The sequence below is a fragment of the Salvelinus alpinus genome, chromosome 12, assembly GCF_045679555.1.
Source record: "Salvelinus alpinus chromosome 12, SLU_Salpinus.1, whole genome shotgun sequence".
NCBI classification, from domain to species: Eukaryota; Metazoa; Chordata; class Actinopteri; order Salmoniformes; family Salmonidae; genus Salvelinus; species Salvelinus alpinus.
In genome coordinates this window covers 21,104,982-21,122,648 of record NC_092097.1, presented here as the reverse complement: position 1 = coordinate 21,122,648, position 17,667 = coordinate 21,104,982, and the positions used below count along the sequence as shown (strand labels likewise).

General features: G+C 41.4%; 1 protein-coding gene across 7 annotated transcripts in view; it reads right to left on the bottom strand.

Moving 5' to 3' along the window:
- Positions 1-17,667, bottom strand: part of LOC139535663 (rap1 GTPase-activating protein 1-like) — a 194,118-nt gene that overhangs the window by 2,269 nt on the left and 174,182 nt on the right. For 4 of the 7 annotated variants that reach the window (XM_071335320.1, XM_071335322.1, XM_071335321.1 and 1 more), the window contains 15 exons: positions 15,701-15,779; positions 15,509-15,562; positions 15,026-15,109; positions 14,684-14,784; positions 14,203-14,332; positions 10,598-10,753; positions 10,285-10,356; positions 10,103-10,189; positions 9,695-9,835; positions 8,576-8,695; positions 4,694-4,803; positions 1,649-1,765; positions 987-1,122; positions 737-848; positions 546-646 (listed from right to left, as the gene is read on the bottom strand). In XM_071335320.1, coding sequence (XP_071191421.1) covers positions 546-646; positions 737-848; positions 987-1,122; positions 1,649-1,765; positions 4,694-4,803; positions 8,576-8,695; positions 9,695-9,835; positions 10,103-10,189; positions 10,285-10,356; positions 10,598-10,753; positions 14,203-14,332; positions 14,684-14,784; positions 15,026-15,109; positions 15,509-15,562; positions 15,701-15,779 — 1,600 coding nt within the window. Of the gene's footprint in view, positions 1-68; positions 135-545; positions 647-736; positions 849-986; positions 1,123-1,648; positions 1,766-4,693; positions 4,804-8,575; positions 8,696-9,694; positions 9,836-10,102; positions 10,190-10,284; positions 10,357-10,597; positions 10,754-14,202; positions 14,333-14,683; positions 14,785-15,025; positions 15,110-15,508; positions 15,563-15,700; positions 15,780-17,667 lie in introns of all 7 variants that reach the window. The other 3 variants (XR_011667173.1, XM_071335319.1, XM_071335317.1) reach the window with 3 other exon arrangements.

Below are 17,667 nucleotides of genomic sequence, written 5' to 3'. Positions count from 1 at the left end.
TCTGGTCATTACACATAACCAATCCAAAAACAGACATGGGTAACACATGGTTAGTTACATCTACTGACTTGGAAAACTCCAGGTACCTGCTAATGGACACCCATGTAGTGATCAATAGGGAGAGGCTAACAATTCTGGAAACACAGACAGACACAGAAAGAGAATGACAAGGTTAACAAAGACCACAATTACTGAACAACAATGAAGGGTAAGTTTATACATTTATAAGCCGATTTATTAACACCAATATATACCTGTATGTCAGTGGAGGCTGCTGAGGGGAGGACGGCTCATAATAATGCCCGGAACGGAGTGAATGGAATGGCATCAAACCATGTGTTTGTGTTTGATACCATTCCACTTTTTCCGCTCCAGCCATTACCACAAGTCTGTCCTCCCCAATTAAGGTGCCACCAACCTCCTGTGCTGTATGTTAGCAGAATTAAATCTGTATTTGATTGTATTGCAATGTACACATCTAGTACAGTGAACGAGCTTAGATGTTACAGGGGATCTGATTATTAAAATAGTATAACCAATCTTACCGATGATGACTTATCCTGTGACCTCTCTGTCTTGTCTCGGCTCTCTGCCCTTTTGAGCTCTACCCTTTTGCCCCCCTCAGTCTGATGGGGCAGTGCAGGTGCTGTCAGGGAGGGGCAGAAGATGGGCCATCATGACAAACTAAACTTTTGGAGCCTTATGGCAGTATTGAAAACACTATTAAAAAGCTCACCTGGAGAGCTGACCTGGCTGGTGGCACTAGTATTGCTCATACTATCCTCTACCCAGGAGACGTACCCAAATGAGTCCTTCTTGTGTGGTGTTCCAGAAGAGCATAGACTCTCCTGCAACAAACAAAAACACAAGAGCAAATGTCAGTCAGGATCTTTTTCGAGTGTGTGTCACAATTATATAGACATGAACCTCTATGTTACGGTGTGTTGTATGTTAGTGAGTGAGGGTGGGAAAACAGTGGCACCTACCAGTGCAGTGTTGTATTCATCGATGCACACATTATCGTGTTCCTCCACCACACTGGCAAAGCTGCTAGCATTGGATGAGGAGCGGGACAGGTCCTGGGCCTCAGGGATGTATGGAGCCCTGCAACAGATGGTGGAACTACACACCTGGGTCACTCTGGGGTGACAGGTAGCCTACCGGTTAAGCACGTTGGGCCAGTAACTGAAAAGTCGTTGGTTTAAATCGCCGAGCTGACAAGGTAAAAAAATCTGTCGATGTGCCCTTGACCAAAGCACTTAACCCGAATTGTTCCTGGATAAGAGAGTCTGCTTAAATGACTAAAATGTAAATGACCATTCTAATACACACTGCAAAAAGTGCAAACTAAACAAGCCAAAATATCTTATATTGAGTGATAATTCCCTTTTTTTCCCTTTTCTAGTTGTTTCATATCAAGCTAAATTATCTAACGTCATTGTCATATAATTTGTCTTTTTTTAACCTAAAACAGGCTAAATACAAATAAATTATATTATTTCAAGATATTTTACCTTAATCATCATATGAAGGTAAATTATCTTGAAAAATATCTTGAAATATTACACATTATTTTTTGCAGTGCACACACACACACACATTCTTCAGCCTGGGTTCAACTGAGCCCTTTTGAGTGCTGTCTATTCACCTGGTCCTTGTGGTGGGCATCTCTGGTGAGCTCTGATTGGATGAGTTCTCTGATTTGGGGTCCTGGGAGATGTGTCCGCTGTCTGGGGTCCTCTGTGTGCTGGGGGACACTTCCCGACTGAGGGAGGTGGGGAGAGAGATCAGAGTGTGCAGTCACAGCAGCAAGATTTGTGACCTGTTGCCACAAGAAAAGGGCAACCAGTGAAGAACAAACACCATTGTAAATACAATCCATATTTATGTTTATTTATTTTCCCTTTTGTACTTGAACCATTTGCACATCGTTACAACACTGTATATATATATATATACCTAATACGACACTTGACATGTCTTTATTCTTTTGGAATGTGTGTGAGTGTAATGTTTACTGTTCATTTTAATTGTTTATTCCACTTTTGTTTATTATCTACTTCACTTGCTAAGGCAATGTTAACATATGTTTCCCATGCCAATAAAGCCCCCTGAATTGAGATCAGGATGCTAATGCCTATCGGTCAAACACCAACATGTCTCTGCAGTGACCTCACATATCTTCAGAGCTGCCAACTCTCACACATTGGCCGTGAGACACACGCACTTGACCCTCTTCTCACGCTCTCACGGCACACCTTATACGTCACTCATTGAAAACTACTGATTTAATTTTTCTAATTAGTCCATTAGCGCGTTTACTTTTCAACTGTGCTCCAAATCGTTTTGAAATCAAACCATCTGCTCCTGCGATTCACAGCACTCTAAAACACGGCACATTAAAGCATATGATTGGTCTAGTTATGTGAGAGATCAAGGGGATTGGATGCATGTTTTAAAGAAACGCCTCTCAGATTAGGGTGGCGCTGAATGGAGAGAGAACGTTCTCCGCTGATTTTATATTTGTCTTTTTTTAACCTAAAACAGGCTAAATACAAATAAATTATATTATTTCAATATATTTTACCTGTAAAAAGAGTAGCATGGTAGCACTGTTTTATGTAAAATGTTGTGAACAAAATTAGGTTGCTGTTACTCCCGTCCATAAATCTATTGCAGAATGCAACCTTTTGACAGCATGTACTAAAATCGATGTAATCCACACTTGCAACAAAAAGGCAGTTATGTTTTAGCAGGGAAGTTTGGTAGGGTGACCTGATTCGTAACTGTGAAAATAGCTTTGTCAAACAGATTGTGATCCCAAAAGTGTACATTTGATTCTAGAGTGCGGAAAAAATGTATTAATAATTTGGTTTGGGTGTCGGGGCAGATTCATGTCATCTTGTCTTCATGAGATTTTATTATCTATTTACTTTATTTAATCTGATCAGTGAAACAATTCTCATTCTTAACAAATGGCTAAAATATAGGGTCATTTATGTGCTTGTCAGCAAGAACACTACTGTTATTCCCCAAACGTATTTTATTATTCACATCTTACCAATTTTGCCAGTGTAATCACATATTTGAAAGTTGATATGCCTATTTTTGCAGCCATTCATGGACAATTTTGAATAAGGAATACAAATAAGCATTGGATATTAAAAGCTCCAGGAATCAAATATTATTTTTGACATTTTAGTATTGTGCACATGCTAGGCAGAGATGGTAGAGGGACTCACAACTCATAAACACATCATATTTTCTCTATGTAGAGTAAGATGATGGCAAGGATATTCAACTAGTAGGCATACACCACCTGAATATTGATATTTATTAGATGTTTCTTGAAGATTGGGTGATTTTGAGAAATTAATTGTTATAACAAGAACATTTTCAAACACCCAGCACTTGGGAAACATACTCAGGGGTGGCCAACCCTCCTGGAGAGCGAGCAGGATTTTCTTCCAGCCCTATTTTAAAGAGATAGTTCACCCAAATTATAAAATGCTTGTGTCCTTACCTCGAAAGCAGTCTATGGACAAGGAGACTGTATTCTATGATTTGGTTACCTTCTGCCATCAACCATTAATATAACACAATTGCTGTGCAGAGCCTTGGTGAAGTGGTAACACTCCCTGGCACATGTTGCATATACCTTTCTAGCTGAGGACAGGGATCAATCCAACCTTCCCACTGTTTCTAGCATTTGCCTGTCTCCCTATTTCATTTCATTACTATCTGAATTAAGTGTCAAACCACCTAAAAAATACCCCCCCCCAAAAAAAAATATTAGCATACTTTAAAATTGATCCCCCCCAAAATCTCAAAAGTAACAAAGTTGTTGAATTTTGAGTGTTCATTTAATGTTCAAAGCATCCTGAATACACCTGACCTGTGGTTTTTATTTTGTTATTTTCCACTCTGGTCATAAACCTAAGCCATGTCAAAATACGTAGATTTGCAGGAAATTAGCTTTAAAACAGAACAATTTTCCCAGTCCCCCTTCTAGGGATTGTGCCAGGGGGCAATGAAATTCACATAACAAATCTCACTCCAAGATTTCTTCAAAAGTTGGCAGCCCTGTATATTTGAATGCCTCATCTCTCTCTTTACCCCGTTGTCTCCCATCTCTTGAGGCATAAAACCGTGTCAATTCGCAGGACAAACCCACTAGTTTGTAACAGTTGTACCATTGGCAAAAAAAACACTAGGCAATCTGATGTCGTATGTTGTGGGAGGTACTTTAGACAGAAACAAAAGTAAGGAGGTTGTTGGGGAGGATAGGTAGGCTTATAATGCAAATGTTTTGCAACCTAAACGTTGCATGTTTGAATCATCTCAGGGACAACTTTAGCTTCTTAGCTAATTATAAAATGTAGCTAAACACAACCATAGCATTTTGCAACTACTTAGCATGTTAGCTAACCCTACTCTAACATGAACCTAACCCTAACCTTAACCTATCCCTAACTCTAATCTAACCTGCTATCTAACGTTAGCCACTAATGCTAACGCAACTGAGACACTTCTGTAAAATGCAATCACGTAACAGCTGACAGCCATTTATAGTGACTTGTGGTATTGGCCCGCACTTCTGATATGTTTAATTTCTCCATCTCTTTCTATCCATTTTCTCTGACACTCCCCATTTTCCTCTTTCATCTCCAGGTAGCCCAAACCCTCCTCTCACCTCCTCTCCTGCACCTCCTGGATGTTCTCGATCCCGATGGCACTGCTCCGTCGGGTGCCAAAAGGCCCAGACTTCTTCCTGGTGGGGCTCTTCCCAGGAATGATCAGAGACTGGGGAGTAGTGGATAGGTTAGTCAGCCACAGTACTATATTCCTCTAGCATGACTTATAATAAAACATGGAGGCTATAGTACACTGTCTAAGATATTACTTGGTCTGTTTTACAGCCAGTGAAAATGTGAATTCCAGTCTGCACAATGACTCAAATGCCTTCAGTATATGATACTTGCTATCTACAACACATGATAAACATTATGGGTGGACTAAAATGAAGTGACAGCGGCTTGTTGGTGAAAGACAATTTGAGATAGTCCATCACTTCATCATGAGTGAAAGAGAGGAATTGATACACGGAGTAAGGTAATAAACCAGTAAGTATTCTCACAAACCTTTCCATTTTTGTGATGGATACTCTTCATTAACTCTTTATTACCTAAATGATAGCTTTATTATAACCCAGTGGTTTTACCACACACTTGAGATGTTGAAAATGATTGCTTCATAAATGAATCTAAAAATATTGGTTTAGGCAGAAAGCAACAGTAATTGAGTTATGCAAAGAGACAGATAACCAGACAAATAAGCAAAGAAAACAGCAGTGAAACAGCGAATTAGAAGGGAGAATTATACATGAACCTCTTCTATTGTTCCTATCCCTATGGCACTGCCGCGACGTCCATGATACCTACTGGGACTTTTCCCTGGGACAAGTAATGACTGAATCACACAGGGCAGTAGAAAGCAGAGAAAGAGAAAGAGGGATAAATAGAAAGAGATTGAGAGTTGCATAGAAACGAAGTCACCATGAGATTTCATGCAGCAGGTAGCATTGGAACAGCAAGGTGCAAATTAGAACATGAGCTCACAGTACAGTGGGGAGAACAAGTATTTGATACACTGCCGATTTTGCAGGTTTTCCTACTTACAAAGCATGTAGAGGTCTGTAATTTTTATCATAGGTACACTTCAACTGTGAGAGACGGAATCTAAAACAAAAATCCAGAAAATCACATTGTATGATTTTTAAGTAATTCATTTGCATTTTATTGCATGACATAAGTATTTGATACATCAGAAAAGCAGAACATAATATTTGGTACAGAAACCTTTGTTTGCAATTACAGAGATCATACGTTTCCTGTAGTTCTTGACCAGGTTTGCACACACTGCAGCAGGGATTTTGGCCCACTCCTCCATACAGACCTTCTCCAGATCCTTCAGGTTTCGGGGCTGTCGCTGGGCAATACGGACTTTCAGCTCCCTCCAAAGATTTTCTATTGGGTTCAGGTCTGGAGACTGGCTAGGCCACTCCAGGACCTTGAGATACTTCTTACGGAGCCACTCCTTAGTTGCCCTGGCTGTGTGTTTCGGGTCGTTGTCATGCTGGAAGACCCAGCCACGACCCATCATCAATGCTCTTACTGAGGGAAGGAGGTTGTTGGCTAAGATCTCGCAATACATGGCCCCATCCATCCTCCCCTCAATACGGTGCAGTCGTCCTGTCCCCTTTGCAGAAAAGCATCCCCAAAGAATGATGTTTCCACCTCCATGCTTCACGGTTGGGATGGTGTTCTTGGGGTTGTACTCATCCTTCTTCTTCCTCCAAACACGGCGAGTGGAGTTTAGACCAAAAAGCTCTATTTTTGAATCATCAGACCACATGACCTTCTCCCATTCCTCCTCTGGATCATCCAGATGGTCATTGGCAAACTTCAGACGGGCCTGGACATGCGCCTGCTTGAGCAGGGGGACCTTGTGTGCGCTGCAGGATTTTAATCCATGACGGCGTAGTGTGTTACTAATGGTTTTCTTTGAGACTGTGGTCCCAGCTCTCTTCAGGTCATTGACCAGGTCCTGCCGTGTAGTTCTGGGCTGATCCCTCACCTTCCTCATGATCATTGATGCCCCACGAGGTGAGATCTTGCATGGAGCCCCAGACCGAGGGTGATTGACCATCATCTTGAACTTCTTCTATTTTCTTCTATTTTCTAATAATTGCGCCAACAGTTGTTGCCTTCTCACCAAGCTGCTTGCCTATTGTCCTGTAGCCCATCCCAGCCTTGTGCAGGTCTACAATTTTATCCCTGATGTCCTTACACAGCTCTCTGGTCTTGGCCATTGTGGAGAGGTTGGAGTCTGTTTGATTGAGTGTGTGGACAGGTGTCTTTTATACAGGTAACGAGTTCAAACAGGTGCAGTTAATACAGGTAATGAGTGGAGAACAGGAGGGCTTCTTAAAGAAAAACTAACAGGTCTGTGAGAGCTGGAATTCTTACTGGTTGGTAGGTGATCAAATACTTATGTCATGCAATAAAATGCAAATGAATTACTTAAAAATCATACAATGTGATTTTCTGGATTTTTGTTTTAGATTCCGTCTCTCACAGTTGAAGTGTACCTATGATAAAGATTACAGACCTCTACATGCTTTGTAAGTAGGAAAACCTGCAAAATCGGCAGTGTATCAAATACTTGTTCTCCCCACTGTATACCATAGGACAGAGAAGACAGGTGACATATTGAGCACACATTGAAAGGCCATTCATATTGAAAGCTCGACTAGAGTCTGAGACCACAGAGTGGCATAACGTACTGTATTTGGTAGAGCTGGGATGATAAACCAAAAAGTATCGACACCGACCATACCGACAGCTTATCGTGGACATTTTGCAGATATTGTTCACTACGATAAGTAGCCTTTACTAGAGAAGTGTGATGTTTAAAATGAAATCAGTTTGCTAATATGGCCGATCGTTAATGGAACAACATTCAAAATACAATTTAAGGGAAATATTGTGGTGCACAATGCATTAAACTTATCCTTCAATTTAACGTTATCATGATCATTTAGTCAATTTATCGTGATTATGGCTTTTTAAAATAAAATATGACAGATAGAGAGAGATACAGGAGGGTCTGTCACAATCCAAAGAGTTAGTATGTGAAAGGGCAGATTTACTTTGGCGAACTAATTGAAAAACAGCAGCTGTTTCTTTGGATTGCCAGTCAGAGTATTCTGCAACAGTGTGTGTCACACAGTGGAAATAGGTACATTCATACAGGAGACTGTGTACTAACTTCTCGTCTTCACAACTGGCCGCCAGCCACAGCTCCATACCAGATAGGCTTCATGCAGCGACAATGCTAGGCTGCATAAAGAGGCTACAGCAGCACATGCAACACTCATGCCAGCAAGGTAACAAGGGAGGGACTCTGGGTAGTCAGACAGCTCAACTCATCTCTTCTCAACTGGCTCTCAGGTTGTCAGAGAAAGCAAATCTGGATTCAAAATGTTATGAGAGTCTGAGTCAAAAGCCCACTAAGTCTGTAAAAGGGCAGAAAGGGTCTTTGGGATCATTCACATAAGAAACACTTTTAAAAAGGTGCACTAGCGCCTACTTTTACGCCTCAACAGATCTGTGAACTGGGTTTCACAATATGAAAATGAATATGGTTTAAGATTAAGCATGACTGTATAACATTATCATGATATGAAAATGACAATCATTACCGTGAAATGAACAGTGGTTCATTTAAAAATGCCATGGAAAATGGCAAACTATGGAGGTGACGGATATGAGGTTTAAGGTGGGGGGCACATATATGAAACAGTGTGTTAAATAAAGGGTTTTGAGCACAGGTAGGATAGACAAGGATGGGAGGAATAAGGCGTTTGCTACAGACAGTCTAGGCCAATCCCACAGGGCTGAGAGGATAGGGTATGAATGTATTGAGTGTTGTTAGGGGAGGGTCAGTGTTTACTACAGGGGAGTCAGTACTTAGGCCCACGTGGGCCTCTGGTAAAACCAAAAGGGTTACTTACTATCCCTGGGATTTTGGGGGTCTCGGTAAAGCTGCCGCTGAGACTAGTGGAGACAGTGTGTGGCTTCTTGTTACTGAGGCCCATGGCATCCATAGACTGGCTTCTGCTGCGGATCACCCGCTACAGAGTACAGAGAGAGACGAGGAGACACGGTCGGTAAGTGTGTATGGACCCTAACCCTCGCCTTAACCACACAAACCCTGATTCTAATGATAACCAGTGATGGAGATCATGCAGGACCGTATTTGAACACTTGGGGGCAGTGTAGATAAGTGCGAGGGAAAGAGAGGTCAAAAGAGAGAAGATGTCTATTAGTGTAAGACAGTTCCAGTGCTTCACACTGACAGGAAAGTGTAAAATAAGTCTGAGGTCTGAGAGTGGGTGTTCAGAGGAGGGTGATATAATCCTTCAATGTCTTGCAGGTGCTCAATAGACTCATCCATGAATGATGTGGAGTGGCAGGTAGCCTAGTGGTTAGAGCCTTGGGCCAGTAACAGAAAGTTTGCTAGATCGAATCCCCGAGCTGACAAGGTAAAAATCTGTCGTTCTGCCCCTGAACAAGGCAGTTAACCCACTGTTCCTAGGCCGTCATTGTAAATAATAATTTGTTCTTAATGGACTTGCCTAGTTAAATAAAAAATAAAATGTGTGGCGCTAGATAGACATAGAGAGAGAGAAAAGAAAGAGAGAGACAGACAAGACAGAGCCAGAGAGGAAAAGTGCATAGTGGCACATGGGTTGCCATGCGAGCAGCGTCATCAGCTCGCTAATGAGAGTCAATTACAGCGTTCTTCAAAGACACATAATCACAGCTCCTCCACTGCCATGGCACACTGTCCTGCCCACACTCCACGCTCAGCCACCCTAATGGTCATTGATGAAGGACATAGAGTCAGATTGCAGGATGCACATTGACAGGGATGCTCCATGATCCTCGCCTGGTCACATGACACTAAAAGTGGGTAACAGCTAATTATGGAATCTTCAACGGCGCTTCCTTTACTGTGCATTATTTTTCATGTTTGAATACCCAGAATCCCTTCCAGGAAATAATATTCAACCTCTCTCATGCATGTCTTGTGCCCGATTAAGCTTGCACCTCGTATAGTGGAGGGTTACCTTAAAGGACTCAAAGAAGCCCCCCCCCCCTCCACCCCCATTCTCCAGTTTGTCCTCGTCCCCTCCCAGGCCCATCATGGACTGGCTGTTGATGTGTAGCTCCTCATACAGCGTCTCCAACAGGGCCGACCGTGTGCGCTCCTGACAACAACACACATTACGCCAGTCAGAACTATAGAAATCAATCGTATGTAAACACTTGTGCGTGCACTTGTTCAACACACAAATACACACACACGTGTACACACACACTTGTAATGAGCATGTAAAGCAACACGATCCAGTCATTCATCATCACATACAGCATCTACAAACACACAGACAGACGTCATAGTAAAGTGAGCAGCGAGAGCCACGTGACTCCGCCCCCACACTGTACAGCATGCCGTGGCACGCTCATGCTCTCACCTCCAGCTTGGCAAACTTCTCAGCCTTGTAACAGGCGTACTCCGCATTTATCAGCTTAGTGAACAGGAACTCATGGAACTCATGTCCCTGGAGAGAAGGGGAGGAGGAAGTGCTACATGAACATGTTGTCCCTCTCATGGGCTCACCTAGTTTATGCATTACTTAGATTCATGACTTCTCACCTTTTTAAAGATGGCCGGGTCCGGTAGAGCGGGTCCAAAGAAAGGCACATCGTCTCTAGCTGTCACAGATACCTGGAGGGGTAGAAGAGAGGTGAAATGTATCCAAATGACAACAGCCCATTATGCTACCACCAAATCACATAACACTGGCTAGCCCCTAAAAACCTTTATGAGGAAGATAATGGGCAGTCAGTTACTGATTTATTTCTAGTAAGGAATATGTAGGTTGCCTTGGGCCGAGTCTCTATGTATTGAAAAATACAGGCTTGAGCAGGGTTATAGACTGTGAGGAGTGTCCCTAGGCTTATAGTACCTTGTACGTGACGTTGTCTGAGCAGGCATTCTCCACTTGCGCCACCACATAGGCATGCAGGAAGTTGGAGGCTATCATGTCTGGCACAAAGGGCGTGTTTTCCTCTTGAAACAAGATGGCCACGATGTCGTTGCCTATGTGCCTTTTCCTCTGCAGCTGCAAACACAACAGCACAAACAACAGTGTCTCCATTATGGACATAAACTTTATCACTGCATTAAGGTCAGCCAAGAACACCTAGATTAATTAAACAGGTAAAAACTCCACTAAATGCATAGTACAGAAACAATTTGTGCTTACTAATTGTAAGTATGAAACATCTCTCTAAAATAAGTTTTCAAGTAACAATTGCGGTCATGTGATGCATATTGAAAGGCATAGGGCAGCCTATAGCCCATTCAGTGAGTGGAGACTAAAAGGGACAGCCCAGTGAGCACCATCTGGTGTCCATGGACTTTGAAAAGACCTTGACTGGCCTTGATTTCAATGTCCACAGACGTCCCTTCAAATCTGAACCGGACCAAATTTGAACAAATCATAGATGTCTAAGTTTCAGAAGTGTGGACAGTCAGTACACCACAGTACAGTACAGCACAGCAGAGTACAGTACACCACAGTACAGTACAGCACAGCAGAGTACAGTACAGAACAGAACAGTTCAGTACAATACAGTAAATTAGAGTATAGTTCACTACAGTAGAGTACAGTAATGTACAGTAAAGTAGAGTATATATACTTCAGTACAGTACAATGCAGTAGAGTACAGTACAGAAGAGCACAGTAGAGTAAAGTACAGTATAATTGACTATATTGTACTGCACTGTACCCTACTGTACTTTACTGTACTTTAGTGCTGAGCGATTACCAACATTTCGGTTATTTTAAACAACTAATCGATTGACGTTGCATGAATTATTTGAATTCCATTTCGTTCTGTTTTTTCTATGAGCTCAATGCGCGCATTGCGTAGTTTCTCTAGAGGTAAATCAGATCAAGCTCGAACTGTGCCATGTCGTAGGGAGTTGTAGATTCCAACAGGCACATATTCTACATAGTCTAGTGCAGAAAATGTGGTAATTAACTTCAATGACCATAATCCATTGCACGCCTACTTGTCCGGTCTGTATGTTTATTTTAAGCCTGCTACGTTAGTGTGGGGCAGACATGGAGAGGGAGAGAAGAGACAGAACAATGTGTGATCGAGAGGGATAGAGAGCAGTTGCTTCACAAGGTATCTCTACCTGAAAATACATGATCTAAGTGATTGATAGTTGGTATTCAGCAGTCATAAAAGTATGCCTTATTTACTTTGACGAACTACTAAAATAGTGATTTTGTCAGACAGCATAGGCAGCAGCTCTATAGAGAGATGATGATGATTTGGAATGAAATAATACATTCATCAAATAAAATAAATGTATTAAAAACAACAATTGAACATTTTTATTAAAGTAATGTGAATAAATTATGCTTAACAAGTGATTAGCAGTAATGGGCAGTCACTACCATCATGGGACTTTTATTAATTGTTTTATTCTGTGTTGTTACAACATTCAACCCACATAATGCATACATTTAATGTTGGAAAAAAATTGCGAAACCGAAATTGAAAACTGTGATAATTTTCCGAAACTGAACCGACCTTAAAAAGTAGTAATCTCTCAGCACTACTGTCCCTTACTGTACTGTTCTCTAATGTACTGTACTCTACTGAACTAAACTTTACTGTACTGTACTGTGTTCTGCTGTACTGTGCAGTACTGTGCTGTCCAAACTTGTGACACATAGACTTCCGGTCCGGACCGACCAAAATTGGTCTTGTTTGGGAGTGGAGCTCATTACAATAATAAGAACATTTTTAAAATACGTATTTTCAATGTCCGTAAAAAAAGTATTTTTAACATCCGTAAAATACATATTTTCAAAGTCCGTAAATGACGTATTTTCAACTTCTATAAAATACGTATTTTCAACTTTAATTCAGAACCGAAAATTAACCTAATTTCAACGTCTGGAAAATCTAATCAAATCAAATTTTATTTGTCACATGCGCCAAATACCACAGGTCCTTACCGTGAAAATGCTTACTTACGAGCCCTTAACAAACAATGCAGTTCAAGAAATAGAGTTAAGAAAATATATACTAAATAAACTAAAGTAAAAAATATTTGATTAATTGTTCAGCAGTCTTTTGTTGATTAATTGTTCAGCAGTCTTATGGCTTGGGGGTAGAAGCTGTTAAGGAGCCTTTTGGACCTAGACTTGGCGCTCCGGTACCACTTGCCGTACGGTAGCAGAGAGAACAGTCTATGACTTGGGTCAATAGGGTGACTGGAATCTTTGATAATTTTTGGGCCTCTTTTCAACCTCATTTTGGTCACTGGGAGATCATATTTCCCTGCACTGTGATTATAGGCCTCTACAGCTTAGCACTTGCTCTCTAACATGTGTTGACTCACTGATCAGTCATCAGTCACCTGTTGATTAATGACATTCACTGCAGAGCAAAGCTCTGCCATAAAATAGCACAGAGCATATTGATAGTATGCATAAAACAGTAAGGCAAATATTTATTTTTAGGGCTTTAGCTGCTGAATTGCTTTATAGTCCTGTGTTTTGGCACTGTGTGTTACACATGAGAACAATCAACCATCTGTTTCAAGCTCTAAAGAAATAAGGAAGACGTTGTTGTTATTATCATAGAGGCTTTATATCTATTCAATAATCACACACACACACACACACACACACACACACACACACACACACACACACACACACACACACACACACACACACACACACACACACACACACACACACACACACACACACACACACACACAGGGGCCAGTAGGGGCCAGATGGTACCAGAACAGCCACTATGCATGAGGGCAGATGGACAACAAGGGAGTGAGAGCTGTCATGTATAACCATGGTGAAACACAGACACTCAATAATGATCTCAACACAGGCTCAACGCCAAGTAAACCTCCACTTTGGACTGCTAGTTGTTTCCCTTCCTCTTCCTCTCAACACATTGTGTCTGTTCATCTTTGCCTGTATCTCTTTGGTGTCACACTGAATCTCTGCTCGTCTTTGCCTACAAGGCTATCTTCTCTGTGCCCACATGGCTCAGCTCTGTTGCTCATTCGTCTGCTGAGAATATGGACTCTCCTTGGGATGATTCTCCCAGGGGGAAAGGTGAGGTAGCTAAAATCACTCAAAACAGCAGGATAAAGCATTAAGCCACCAGACTGTCATCAAATTGGAAACTACATGTTGCTCATGCCTAGCTACTCCACATCCATCTTCACGGAAGTTACAACTTGTCATGAAAAATAGCCCCTTCAGGTCAAAGCAGACAGGGTCACTGAGGACACCAACAGGAGAAAAGAATAACAGTAAAAAAACATAATAGTGTTGTTTATGGTGGCTAGTCCCTCGGGCAAATTTTTTTTGCCACAGATTTTACAAACCGGTACTTATTACCCAGTGATGTTACTCAATAGAAATTAAGTAGATAGAATTTACAGCCAATCTACAGCTACTGACAGACATAATGACAGACAGGATAGGGCCTGTGAGTTGACTGAGACAGTTACCTGCTGGGTGTCTCCCTCTGTGTATGGCAGTTTGGTGGACACGTGGAACATGATCTCCTTGTTGTGAAAGTTAGTGTAGACTGACTCTGTTCCTGTCTGGCCATGGGTGACGTCCAGTCCTCCTCTGAACCTGCAGAGCCAGAGTGTGAACCAGACTGTTACAGCAGCAGCACAGGTTGTCTCAGTCTTAGTGCAACCAGACAGCCCATCCACACCACTCTGTCTCATCCATCATGCAGTGAATGCGAAGGGCATTTATTCCCTTCCACTCAATCATGTCAGTAGCACTAAGAATATTATATTGCTCTAAATTGAGAGAATAACAACAGAACTACGGTAATAAACATAGATGTATTATCTCCAGGGCTGAAAGACTGCAGTGTCATCACCCAGGGAGTCATGTCAAAGTAAATTGTAATCAATAAGAGACATGACCAGTCTATCATCTGCCATGCCAATGCCTTTCTAAGCCCACTCTTACCCTTTAAAGTCATGGAGCTCAATCTTGTCGCCCAGAAACTCCAAGAACTCCACAAAAGCAGGACTCTCGTCGCTGTTCCCAAAGAGCTCCTCCTCAGTGGTCTGCAGGGAGAAATACAAGGCCGTGAAGAGGAAGTAAGACATCTGAACTCAACAGTTCCACAGGAGGAAGCACAGCAAATCCTCTTAGTTTGGGGAGGGAGAAGCTCAGTGGCCAAGCTGGCATGCAATGATGAGTAGCACAGTTATAATAATACTCCAAATTCAGGAACCCATCAACTGTTATAAATACAGTATATATGACTTTATATGATTTTACTACCACAGGGTATATACCACTCACCTGGCCAAACTTCTGATAAATGACTCCAAACTTGAAGTTGTTGCTGATGACATGCTCATCAAAGGTGACAATGAGCCTTGAGGCCTGGAAAATGATAGTACATTCAGCAGAGTCAAGGTGAAGGTGACTACCTCTTAGAAAAAAGGGTTCCCTCTGTGGAAAGGGTTCCACATGGAACCAAAAAGAGTTCTACCTGGAACCAAAAGGGTTCTACCTAGTACCAAAAATAGTTCTACAAAGGGGTTATCCTATGGGGACAGCCGAAGAACCCTTTTAGGTTCTAGATACTGTAGCACGTTTTCTTTTTCTAATAGTGTAGCATCAATGTAGAGCAGTGATGGGGGGGATCATAAATAGATGAGAAATACAACATTAATACAGCAATAAATGCTCCTTGCTGGACCATAATATTACTGTATAATACAAAAGTAATAAAATAGTTTGCTACTCCATTGTACATTTCACGATGAATACAGAGCCTACCTTCGGGTAGAGGACTGGGTAAAATCTGTCCACGTTTACCTCTTCAAACACCAGCTGCAAAATAAAAATGTACTTTCAACTTTTCCTCCTGCCATTGCAACTTTATACAATAACTTTTGTTTCAACTCCACATCTATGAAGTCCCTTTCCAACCATTGTCCACAACATGTCCTCTAGGCTCTGTCATCCTACCTTGGCCATCTGGACCACGTTGGGGAACTCAGTCAGGCAAGAGATAGGAATCACATCATGGTGGGTTTTTAATTTGGTCCTAAAAGACAAAATGTTAGAACAGTCACATAGATATTCACCATTCTGTTTCTAGAGAGGGGATTATATTTGTTTTCCATGTCAAGACCATTTCAAATGTGTTTGGTGCCATTTCAAATGTGTTTTCTTCCAATTTTGTTGACATCCCTGCTGATGCAAATGTGATGCAGAACTATTGTAGAGAATCTTCCCTTGGATGCTGTGGGGACACAATGGTGATTTGCATAGCCTGCCTTGCCACAGCCAACTATGAGCAACACAAACTGTTCAGACCGGAACTGTACAAAATTATTCAGGTGGTTATTAAATTATTCTTGAAAATATCATTATTTTGCCATAAAAATATTTACTTGAATATAATTAGTACTTCACTTGTTCAACCAACCTAAAAAAAAAATGAATTCAACATAAGATAAATGCATAATATAAACAACTATTTGTGTGTAAAAACAACTACAAGGGAAATTGTGTTTAACTTACTCAATTTTCATAATATTTCCTTTCATCTTAGGAATTTTAAGTTCTTCCAACAACTTGCCATGTGGCTCTGTTTTCAGAGGATTGTGGGTCATTTTGTTTTGTTCAACTTTACGATACTTTTACACAATGTTGTATGCATGTTTGAAGAATGAAAAGCACATTTCTATATTAGTATCAAACAATTTGATATGCTTTGAGGTGTAATGGATCATGATGAACGGATATGAAAACCGTTGGGAAATGACAATCAATGATGAGACCACCCATTCTCACAATTAGTGACATCATGCGATCCACTTTTGACAGAGGCAACTACATTAAGCTACAATGCTTTCAGCTTTACCTCCAATTAGTGTTAGTGGAATGAGCACTGCGCTCAACAATTCCTGGATACAAATGTAAAGTGATTAAATATGTAAAGCCATGTTTAACACTAAGACACGATCAATAAAAGTAACTCATCAGAAATATGAAGTAGATCCAATATGTACAATATCAGTTCTAGATTTGATTAAATTAAGTTGATCTTCGCCATTTTTTATGCTGGACTTAATATATTAGTGTTTGTGAAACACCACCACCTGCAAACTGAGCACACTAACTAACACAACTACTCTCAGCCATACACCACCTGCAAACTGAGCACACTAACTAACACAACTACTCTCAGCCATACACCACCTGCAAACTGAGCACACTAACTAACACAACTACTCTCAGCCATACACCACCTGCAAACTGAGCACACTAACTAACACAACTACTCTCAGCCATACACCACCTGCAAACTGAGCACACTAACTAACACAACTACTCTCAGCCATACACCACCTGCAAACTGAGCACACTAACTAACACAACTACTCTCAGCCATACACCACCTGCAAACTGAGCACACTAACTAACACAACTACTCTCAGCCATACACCACCTGCAAACTGAGCACACTAACTAACACAACTACTCTCAGCCATACACCACCTGCAAACTGAGCACACTAACTAACACAACTACTCTCAGCCATACACCACCTGCAAACTGAGCACACTAACTAACACAACTACTCTCAGCCATACACCACCTGCAAACTGAGCACACTAACTAACACAACTACTCTCAGCCATACACCACCTGCAAACTGAGCACACTAACTAACACAACTACTCTCAGCCATACACCACCTGCAAACTGAGCACACTAACTAACACAACTACTCTCAGCCATACACCACCTGCAAACTGAGCACACTAACTAACACAACTACTCTCAGCCATACACCACCTGCAAACTGAGCACACTAACTAACACAACTACTCTCAGCCATACACCACCTGCAAACTGAGCACACTAACTAACACAACTACTCTCAGCCATACACCACCTGCAAACTGAGCACACTAACTAACACA